The sequence below is a fragment of the Daktulosphaira vitifoliae genome, unplaced genomic scaffold (genome assembly GCF_025091365.1).
Source record: "Daktulosphaira vitifoliae isolate Bord-2020 unplaced genomic scaffold, ASM2509136v1 Scaffold_4, whole genome shotgun sequence".
Classification (NCBI taxonomy): domain Eukaryota; kingdom Metazoa; phylum Arthropoda; class Insecta; order Hemiptera; family Phylloxeridae; genus Daktulosphaira; species Daktulosphaira vitifoliae.
The window spans coordinates 38,447,073-38,458,961 of record NW_026099575.1 but is presented as its reverse complement, the minus strand read 5'-3'; the positions used below and the strand labels follow the sequence as shown (position 1 = coordinate 38,458,961).

The 11,889-nt window shown below is 24.8% G+C and overlaps 1 protein-coding gene across 1 annotated transcript; it reads left to right on the top strand.

The window, feature by feature from the left end:
* Positions 1–1,773: 1,773 nt before the first annotated feature.
* LOC126906080 (iron-sulfur clusters transporter ABCB7, mitochondrial) lies at positions 1,774–9,351 on the top strand. Its single transcript, XM_050686346.1, has 12 exons — positions 1,774–1,923; positions 3,704–3,904; positions 4,030–4,234; positions 4,352–4,518; positions 4,583–4,684; positions 5,007–5,183; positions 5,870–6,044; positions 7,152–7,309; positions 7,390–7,553; positions 7,621–7,750; positions 8,379–8,654; positions 8,879–9,351. The coding sequence occupies exons 1-12, from the start codon at positions 1,855–1,857 to the stop codon at positions 9,077–9,079; spliced, it is 2,025 nt and encodes a 674-aa protein (XP_050542303.1). The 5' UTR covers positions 1,774–1,854; the 3' UTR covers positions 9,080–9,351.
* The last annotated feature ends 2,538 nt before the right edge of the window (positions 9,352–11,889 follow it).

Below are 11,889 nucleotides of genomic sequence, written 5' to 3'. Positions count from 1 at the left end.
CGTATTTTACTACTTTTTGGATAAGTATATAATCTGTCATAATGTAATTAGTATCTGCTGATAGCGATATACTCTTAATACAAAATTGTAATATATCAATATAACAACCGGTTTATATATTCAGTGACTTCACTTTTATTTCTAATCGTAAATTATTTATGCGTGATACGGTATGTGCAGTGTAATATGTATGTTTTTCATTTACATCATATGTTGTGATAGTTTGAGGTGTGATTTATTTTTAAATGCGTTTGTTTTTATTTTATAGTTTTTTAAGTATAAGTTTATTTTTTGTTATAATTGATATGTACAATGGAAACAAATTTGAGACGATAAGTTATTCTTAGTGGGAATTATGAATATCTAGGTATCTGGTAGTAAATTACCATCAAAAAGAAATTGTTTAAATGTTTGGTATTATAATATGCGTAATTTTAATTTAAGTTATATGAGGGATCTTTAATAGTTGTGGATAAATGCATTATTTTCTAGAAAAAAGCTCAAATACCTACACAAGATCGCAATGATTGCGCAAAAAAGTTAGAAAAAAGCAAAAATAAGTAGGAGATGTGTATAGAAGCAGAGAAAAAAAATTTGAAGAAAGTTTATATAATTTATTTGACATAGCTTATGCTAATGCTCAAAATATGATTAAGATAAAGATTTTTCATTATTACAAAGACAAAAAGGATGTGTTAGCTGCATCCTTTGCAGAGATTTTAAGTTAACCGAATAAGAAGAACAAAAAATTAATACGAGAAGACGAAGAATTAAAAAGAAAAGAAAGATACCAGTGTACAGAACACATTAAATCTGGTATAAAAAATGTTGAATTGAAGTGTTCTCCTGTCAAAGGATATATACTGATTTTTTTGGATCTAATTGACAATGTTTACTTTTGATCTAAAAGTATTTTTTGTGACTTGAGTAATATTTTTATAATAATAACTTATGATCGAATTTTTATGATATATTGGCTTTTTTTTAAAATCTAAGAATATACAAGGAAGTTATGTGCGCTTTTTAAAAAAATGTTGATATAAATTTCATATAAAGATTACAACATGTCAACAACCTTATAATTTTTCTTAAGTTAATCTATAATAATAATAGAATCCATTAACTCAAGGTAGATAACAAATATCATCACTCGACTTCCTTCACATAAACTACTCATATATAGAGTGAATCAGATCTAACTTATAACTTTTGATCCAATTATTATTTCACTATAATGTTTTCCTAACAACATTGAGAGGATAAATATAATAATAGCATGTTTTTAAATAAGTTTTTAACAAATAAGGAACGAGGATTTGAGAAACAAATTCCGTTTAAAAATGAATTTTCCCATGACATATAGATATAATAAATATATACAAGTTATATTCTTGAATCATAAGGTAGTTTGTATAAGTGCTTGCATTCTTAATGAAAAATAGTAGTTTAAAGTTAAGTGTATTGTCGTTAGGATTTAATAATTTTTAGCTTTTCCCAAGTCATAACAGTAATTTACTCAAGAAAATTATCCAAAAATAAATCAATGGTAATTTTGCATCACTATTTGTGACACCCAATAATATTTCTTATTATTTATTTATGAACTAAGATTTTAAGATAAAATTTTATCCACAGACTATATAAAAATGTAGTCTATAATATATAATATAAAAAATTTTCATATAGTCTGTTTTATCTTAGTTCATAATATATTATCACAGATTAGATAAAAATTATCTAATCTGTGATATTGTAGTGATATAATTATTTATGGCATTGATTTTTAAATGATAATGAATAGTACAACAATTAGTATTATTTTTAGTCCAGTAATTCTTTAATATTAATTTAATTATGGCTATTGTTTTTAGTAGACCCGCATTTTGTAGAAGTATTTCGTATTTCTTATTGAATGATTATAAGGTGAGTTTCGTGTAAGGTCGACCACTGATTCTCTGTACCAATGGGTCGTACAGCGCGTTGTCGTCGTCGTCGACGAATATCTTGTTGTGACCGTCCTATTATAAGTTGCCAATTTGACTTCGTTGCTTTAATAACTTGGATGAAATCTCAAGGATGGAAACCGACATGCCGGTTAACTCCAGCATGTTTTAGTGATACTGGACGTGGATTATTAGCTGCCCAAAACATTAATGTAGGGCAATCATTAGCAGCTGTACCAGGTCATTTAGTTATAACTGTTGATTTAGTATCCATGTCGTCGATTGGTAAATTTTTTAACACTGTTTATAAAACGCAACAAGTTTTGGCTACATACTTGATGTTTGAAAATCATAAAGGGTCTGAATCTTTTTGGTATAATTATATAAATTCATTACCAAAAATAATATCAAATGCTGCATATTGTTCTACTGATAATTTACCTGATGATTTAATTGAAAAAGTAGTTGAACATCAAAATTATATTTTTAATACGTTCAAACAAATAACAATGGAGATGTCTACTATTACATGTTCTCACTGTTCCAAATCATTTAAAAGTATTTTCACATTTGAGTTGTACAAGTGGGCTTGGTCTATTGTGAATACAAGAGCTGTTTATGTAAGTCCAGATTGTAGTGTAAATAATAATATAAAACTATCAGATACAAACAATCTTGCTCTAGTGCCGTATATAGATATGTTTAATCATTCTCCTTCAGCATGTGTTCGAGCTACAATGAGTCAACTAAATGGAAAATATACAATTGTTACTGATACATTCTTTTCAAAACATTCAGAAGTATTTATTAATTATGGCCCTCATTCTAATACCAAATTATTTTTAGAATATGGGTTCATAATACCATCAAATCCTCAAGATTCAGTGAACTTGTCATCGAAAGAAATAATTACTAAAACAGGTAGATCTTTAGTAAAGCATCGGATGGAAAAATTAAGATCATTTAACTTATTGGATGGACATAATTGTACATCAGAAGGGATTTCTTGGTCTACCCGAGTATTAATATATATTTTAATATATTCAGATCGTATGAATGATGAAGAATTGAAAAATCGAGTATTTTCAAATTTATTTGATCAAAATGAAATTGATTGTGTGTCAAAAATAGGAGCTAAAATTATTGAAACAAAATTAGAAGAAACTATTCGATGGGAAAATAATATGAGCTTAATTTTAAAAAAAATGGGGGTTAATAAATGTTTTAGTTATACTGTCGCTTTGAAATTGGTTAAAGAGAATCGGAGGTTGCTTGAAAAATGTTTACAGTCTTTATATTTACAGTAATTGTTATTTTCAGGTATTATTACTTATGTATAAAGTTATAATTATTATTAATACTGACTGATAATAAATTTTTAATTTTGTTTACTTCTCTAAAGTATCATTAAAATTTTATTGTTATTTAATATTTAATAAAATAAAAATTTTAGTTGCCTAACAGGTATATTTAGAAATATTTGTATTGTTGAATTTATTAAGAATTTCAATGTTTATTTTTTGCTTTTAAATTGTATAATATTTTTATCATTATTTTTCATTTTTCCCAGTAAATATTATAATTTTGCATACAATTTTTCTCCTAAATTAACTTTTGTAATATTGAATTGTAAAATAAATAAAAATTATTACAATTTATAATAATGATTTTAGTAAATTAATAGTAAATATTTTGTTAATAATAATTTGCTCCTTATGTTACATTTCAATTAAATACTGAACTAAAATATTTATTTTTAGGCATTTTCTACAAGTTTAGTTAGTTGCAGTAATGTGTATAGCAATCAAAACAAAAATCATACTAAAACAAACAAAAAAAATAATTTAACATGTTATCATATTGGTGGTGCACATGTCAAAGAAAGTATGCCCGTAATGGAAACTAGTTCTGTTACGGGAAAAGAAATGATGATGGGTATGTTGCAATATATTTGGCCCAAGGTAATTATTTTCAAAACATTGAAAAACGAATGTTAAATTTTTGATTTTAATAAAATAAAATTTATATTAAAATATCATATTTTTGTTTATATAAAAAAATTCTTATAATATTACAAAATTTATAGAACGATTCATCAATTCGTAAACGCGTGACATTAGCAATGGGTTTATTAGCAACTGCAAAAATTTTAAATGTATCTGTCCCGTTTCTATTAAAATTTGCTATTGATGAATTAAATGTAAATATGGGTCCTGGAGGGGAAGCATTATTGACACTAAATACAGCTCCTGAAACAGCTTTTACACTTGCTACTACTTTGTTGATATCGTGTGAGTATGAGTAAGTTTCAAAATATTTTAGTATGTCATGTATTCATCTACTGAAATAATATTGATTTAACATTGAATAGTTTTCCAATAATATTTTTTATTTCTTAAAAATTTAAGATGGAGTTTGTAGAGCCGCAGCTGCTGGTATGAATGAACTACGCAATGCTGTATTTGCAAGTGTTGCTCAACAATCTATAAGAAAAATTGCAAGAAATGTTTTTTTACACCTTCATAACATGGATCTAAGTTTTCATTTATCTAGGCAAACTGGAGCTCTTTCTAAAGTCTGTTCACAATTTTATAATTAATTTTTAGTGTAATAATTCAATAACACATTGAACTATTCAGATTATTGATAGAGGAAGTCGTGGAATTAATTTTGTGCTTACAGCTATGGTTTTCAACATAGTACCTACAATATTTGAGTTATCTGTTGTCAGTACCATTTTAGTAAGTTTTTTTTATAATTATCATACTATTATATGTAAAGAGCACATTTATAAATTTTGTTAATTTATTTCAAACACATCAGCCAGTAAAATATTTTAGTAATAGGCTTGAAAACTTAGTAATGTAATCAAACTGGAGTTATAGTATTTGAGGTATATTTTCACCAAAACAAAAAATATTTTTAAGGTACTGTATATTCCAATGAAAAATTTGCACAAACTTGGGATATTTTAAAATGACACAAACAGAATTTATAAATGTATATAAATCCATTCTATAATTATTTGATTAGGATCTTTTTAAATATTGTTAATTTTAAAAGGGAATTAACTGTGGTTCTGAATTTGCTGCTTTGTCTTTTGGCTGTGTCTTTCTTTATGCTACATATACTTTGTTAGTTACTCAATGGCGAACTAAATTTCGGATTTATATGAATAAAGCTGAAAATGAGGCTGGTAATAAAGCCATGGACTCTCTGATAAATTATGAAACTGTTAAGGTAAATATATAAAAGTAAATATTTTAATATTCATAATTTATAACAATTATTTTCATTTTTCTTATAAACTAATAAAATTTTGAAGAACATAATCTTATTCAGAAAAATAGTGAATTTGCTTATACAGCTCATTAAAAAAAGGCAAGTTAAAATACTTCCTCAAAAGAGAAGGTACCTTAACCTTTTATTTTTCACATGGTCAACCTATTGTTGTTCACCCTGAATGTGCTGTAAGGCATTACTTCAGGGTAGCCAACATCGCAGTAAAACTAACACTATCATGTTGTGAATTAGCCAGAAATCAATCAAGAGCTGATTCACAATGTGGTGTGACCTCCTCTGTTAGCCAGACCCTGGAGTGGGGTCTGTTGTATGGGCTGTACAACGTGAAGGTGGGAATAGGGCTTTGCACAAATTGGAAAATAATACACAAATAAACACATAAAAACAAAGCTTAATATACCGGCCTAACCAGCATCTCAGGTCCTCCTGCACCAGAAGGAGTGGTTGTCTCTGTCTTAGGCATTCCCCAATAATGTACCAAAGTGGGTAATTTATTTCTATGAGCAATAAATTTTTAATATAAACTTTTTTAGAAAATATTAAAATATCATACTAGTATTTATTATTAAACATTAACAATTATATAACTATTAAGCATTAACAAAAAAATTTTAATTTTTCAGTATTTTAACAATGAGCTGTATGAAGCTAACAGATATGATAAAGTACTTAAAAAATTTGAAGCTGCATCTCTTAAAACTAGTTCTAGCTTAGCTCTTCTAAATTTTGGTCAAAATGCTATTTTTAGTATTTCTATGAGTGCAGCGATGGTATTAGCCGCCAAACAAATAGCTGAAGGTAGAACATATTTTTAACTTTTTTTAAAAAAAATTTTAAATTATAAGTTGAACACTAATAATATATAACAGTAACAACTCTTATTTAACAAAATAACAGTTTGCTGAATATTATATACTGCATTATATGTGCAAGAGGGTCTTGTAACAAAATCCATAATAGATGGAATTTTTGTATGATTCATAATAGTTTATTATTCTCTATCTAAATATGCCATTTATATAAAAAAAATTTTACCTGAACTTAATTTAAATTCTAAAAATAAAGTAATACGTAATGTAACTCTTATAAATGTTTGAAACTTTGATAATATTAACCTTAAAGTACTTTCATTGAGATACAGCCCTCTTGCAATTACAGTGCAATATTTCTTTGTTTACAATAAAAAAACCTTTTCTGTGCAAAATTATCAAAATGAGATTTCAGTATCTTTGAATGTAAAAAAAAGTATCTTTTATATAGAAAAATCTCTTATGTTAAACATTTATTTACTAATTAAATTTATAACAGAGTTTTTTATTCATTGTTAATTTATAGTAATGAATAAAGATGAAAAATAAAGTTTATACAGTCATTGTATTTTTATTTGGTTTCATTTAGGTACATGTTTTTCTCAATTTATCAATCATAAAGAAATTTTCATGTTTATTCCTTAAGGGCGTCAACTTTATTTTTAATCATACATAATTAGCTTATTTAACAGATATTGGTCTCATAAAAAATGGTTGATCAATAAAAACTTTCAGAAGTTATTGATATTTGTATACCTGGGTAGGAAGAAGAGTACAGAAATGACTAATTAATAAAATAACAACACCCATGTCTAATTATTATTATTATTACTCTCATTATACTTTAGAGAATGTTTTAATTATTAAGTCAATCTGTTCGATCATTTATAAACTATAGTTGGAAATAGATAAGTTATCTTTTATAATACACGAGTCTAATGATCTATTCATGAATTTTTGCGTTATTACAGTGGATTATTATTTTAATTACTATAAAAATAACTTCTAAATATTCTTGTTTTGTAAGCTATTAATAAAAATGTTTAATTTTGTGATAATTAATTTATGTATATTTTTTATACCTTATTCTATTTAGGTAATATGACTATTGGTGACTTAGCTATGGTAAATGGATTACTTTTTCAATTATCAATGCCTCTTGGATTCTTAGGCTCTGTGTATAGAGAAGTAAGACAAGCTTTACTTGATATGCAAAGTATGTTTGGAATAATGGCTTGCAATCCATCTATTAAGGTATTTAAAATTATTATCAATGATAAAATGTTTTAATATTTTTAATATTTTAATATTAGTTATACAATTTTTATATTTAGAATAAGGTGAATGCAATACCATTAAAAATTACCCCAGAAAATGCTTCAATTGAATTTCGAAATGTTAGTTTCGAATATCAAAATGGTAAACGTATCTTAGACGATTTGTCATTTTATGTTCCACCTCATAAAAAAGCTGCTATTATTGGAGGATCTGGAAGTGGGTAAGATATTAGAAATCCACGTTTTTTCTAATATAATCATAAAAAATATTTAATTTGATTGTATTAGAAAATCAACAATAATTAGACTAATGTTTCGATTTATTGAACCAATTTCTGGTGATATATTTATTGGAGGAGAAAATATAAAAAATATTGATATTGAATTATTACGAAAATGTATGGCGGTTGTACCTCAGGTGAATTAATTAAAACATAAAATCATATTAAATTTTAGGATATCATTGAAAGTATAAGAATAGAAAATATAAGTTTTTCTAATGTCTTTATTAATGTTAAAAAAGTATTATTTTGTATTTGTTGTACCAAGATGTTCTGTTCAAATAAATGTGTTGTGGTGAAATTAATTAAGAATTTGTTGCTTTTGACACAACATCTCTTATCTCAGTTTCATTAACTTAACAGAAGAAAAACTTATCTCTGTTATTTAAACTACATTGTATTATGTTCTTAATTTTTTATTTAGTGATCTTTCTGTTCACACTATTGAAAATCTAAGTCTATGTCTCCCCTCCCAAGGTAATGCAAAGTGATAGTTCCAGGGTGGTCTACAAAATTTTGTGAAAGAAAAAAGGTCTATGCCTCCTCATCATAATCATGAAAACTTATAATTCATAATTATAATTATGAATATTATTGATAATTCATTTTAACCAAAACATGAGATTAGAAGTGCTGCATCTTAAATAACAAATTATTAATTGATACAGTTCTTGTACTTCTGAAATACTGACTAAAAATCAACTCATGAAAATTACCATTTTTAGGCATACAATTTTATTTCTATTTATTATTTTTTATTTATAGGATACAGTTTTATTTCATGATACGTTTATGTATAATCTTCACTATGGAAATTTGAGTAAAACAGATGAAGATGTTATTGAAGCAGCCAAATTAGCCGAATTGCATAATTCAATTTTAAAACTTCCTAATGGATATTCAACACAAGTTGGTGAAAGAGGTCTTATGATATCTGGTGGTGAAAAACAACGTGTATCAATAGCAAGGGCTATTCTTAAAGGGAGTCCTATTTTAGTATTTGATGAAGCTACATCATCACTTGATTCTATAACTGAACAGGTAAAAAAAAAATAATAAATATGTTTTTTAGTTTCAATGTGAAACTGAGAAGGTATTAATTTTACCGTGATGTTTTCATTTTTTGTGTTTGATAGTGATTTTAATTACTGTTAGATATCATCTATACTTTTTCCATCTACGCCAGATCCCCACTGTGACATGACCCTATTGTGTTCAGTTTTTTATATTTATGTAATATATCAAATGTCTGTTATTATTTGCAGAATATATTGAAAGCATTACAAAGGGCTACAATAAATAAAACCAGTATATTTATAGCACATAAATTGTCCACAATTAAAAATGCAGATGATATATTCATATTAAAAAATGGTAAAATAGAAGAACATGGAACACACCAACAACTTATTACAAAATCATCAGAATATTTTAAAATGTGGAATATCCAACACCAAAACTCTTAGTCAATTTTTTTTTGTTTTGTTGTATATGAACCATTACTATTACACTTATTAATAATCAAATGAGTACTTATACTTGTTCATTATAAGTACATTGTTGTTTATAGTTATTATTAAAATTTGAAATTATTTATATGTCAACTGAAGAATAGTTTTTAATATTTAATTGTTTTAAATTATAATGCAGTCTACTTTATTTCAAAAACATTTCCAATTAAGCTTATGTTTTTTAAACTCAATATAAATATAAGAAATACAAACAAAAAAAGACTCAAGTTTTGTTTTTTTTATAGTAATTATATATCATTAGTTTTAATAATTAAGATGAACTTGTATCAAACCTGTATTTTGTACATTATCCATCATGTTCTGATATTTTCAATAATTTTTGATCCAGCTAATATTATGTATTACTTTATTTTTAATAATTTATATAGCTTCAAACTATGAAACTATCAAAACATATTTTTAATAATTGTTTCTAAAAAAAAAAATTTTAATTTTTTTTTCTCAAAATTATAAGTAGCTATTTTTTTTTGCCCTTTAATGTCAAAATATTATTTTTGTCTATAACAATTTTAGGAAAAGTAATTATTGATTTACAAGAATTTTAATACACAGAGTAGGTATGTAGTGCATAGAGAGTGCTCATACACCAGTATGAGCTATACTCACCCATGTTACATAACCAACTCACTGTATTAAAATGATTTTAAATCAATAATTAATTATTCTAAAGTTGTTATTGACTGATTTTTTGGAAAAAATTAATGTTTTGAAAATTCTTTTAACATATATTTTTTTTTTCATTAGACACAAATAACAAAAAAATATATGCTTTTAAGGTAGTCCTAAGCAAAATAAAAATAACACAAAATAATCACTGGATCAATAATGATTTAAGATGATAGAACATAGTGCGACATTCTGTAATGTATACAAATCTTTTTTAATTAAGTTTTAAATTCAGCTGATCAATACAAATTGAAGAAAAAACTTTTTAATTGTAAAAAAATTTGTGATAGAAGTTTAAAATAATATAAAATACTATATCTAAAAATATAGTATTTTTTACTTGAGCGAAGAGTCATTCCATGTGAAATCACCTAATGTCTGTGCTGGTATAGTTCAGAAATTTATATCATAGACTTCTTAGTCATTGACAACAAAAATAATATATATATTTTTTTAATATTGTTTTTTTTACCAGATAGCGCATTTTTTATAATTAAAAACATAAAAAAACAGCCCATGTTCTAGAACCTATAACTTCACAACCAAATAAGCCATCACTGTTTTAGTCATAGTAAATAGTACTTCAATTTCATTTTTAAGTTTATGCATTTTGAATTTTTTTGAACATCGCAATTTTGCAGTATTTTAATAGCAAAATTTGAAGATCAAAAAATTTTTTTTTCTTCAGAAACTTTTAGTTGTTTTTTTAACCCATATCATATTTGAATCGATTTATAATTTTTTTTGTATCGTTTTACGGTTTTGAACACGCGTGGTTTGCAAAAATAGCCAACTTTATCATCTCCTTACACAAAAGTGACTGAACGAATTTTTTTCAAATTTACATAGTACTACATAACGCTACTTATAGAATGTACAATTTTCGTATTATGGAAAATCCACTATGTAATTTTCAACGCTCAATTTTTATTTCTTGTATTTATTCTGTGTTCTGTAGTAGATTAAGTTATTGGGACTCGTAAAAAAAACCTAGGAGCAATGGCTAAGTTCGGAAAAGCTCCATTACTTTTCTTTATAAAGTTAATTACATCAATCATTCATAGATCATTACTTCATTGATGATACTCTGAGATCATATTATTTTATTCATTAATATCTTTTAGATACAAATATTTTTCTTTTGTTTACATTAAATGTAAAAAGAAAAAAAAATTTGTATGAAAAAAATGACTAATAAATTTTGTTAGTCTTTACATACCTATGTCATGTTGATTTTAATTAAACTGCTCTTAAATCTGTTACAAGTTCTTAATATTTTTCTGTTAGTTATTTTTCATTCAAAAATTATTCTATATACATGTCATAAAAAATTGTTTTTGGAAAATTAGCTTTTGAATAAATTTTCACTCGAATATTCATGTCATTATAAATGAATATTAAACATTCAAAATAATGATAGAATCGTAATATATAAATAGATAATATAAAAAATAAAAAAAAATGATTAAAATCAATTTGTATAATTGTCTTATTTTATGGTTTCAATTTATATACAAAGTCAATAATAATATATGTATATGTTTTTCTTTTCAATTTTATGCAACTATTTATAACATATTTATATAATTTTCTTACACAAGTTATTTATTACAGTATCTTTTCTAATAAACCAATAAACAAGTGAACCTGAATAATCAGAATGGTTTATACAAAAAAAAAAAAATATATATATATATATATATATATTTAGATATAAATTTTTTATTGGACTTAATTGTCTCATGTCTTTAAATGTATAACTTATATAATAATATATATATATATATATAAACATATATAATAATAATAATAATAATGATAATAAAAAACCTTAAGTTACAATATTTAAAGACTAAGGACAAACAAGAAGCCATACCAGACTTACTTATAGAAAAGCTGTTAAGGATTAATTTATTATGTATATATATAAAAAAAAATGAATAAATAAGTTGGATAAGACCTAAAATTTGTCATTTCCCCATTTTTATATAAATTATATATCCCTTAAAAAATATTTCTATATAATTATAATAATAACAGAATGTCTAGGAGTACAAAATTGTAAATAAAATATACAA

Bases quoted from the DNA above. Each gene is read 5' to 3' on its own strand.
- LOC126906080 (XM_050686346.1), top strand. From the start codon at position 1,855: ATGGCTATTGTTTTTAGTAGACCCGCATTTTGTAGAAGTATTTCGTAT. The intron at 4,685-5,006 runs GTAAGTTTTTTT...TAATTTTAAAAG, and splicing joins CTGTTGTCAGTACCATTTTA to GGAATTAACTGTGGTTCTGA. The intron at 7,310-7,389 runs GTATTTAAAATT...TTTTATATTTAG, and splicing joins CTTGCAATCCATCTATTAAG to AATAAGGTGAATGCAATACC.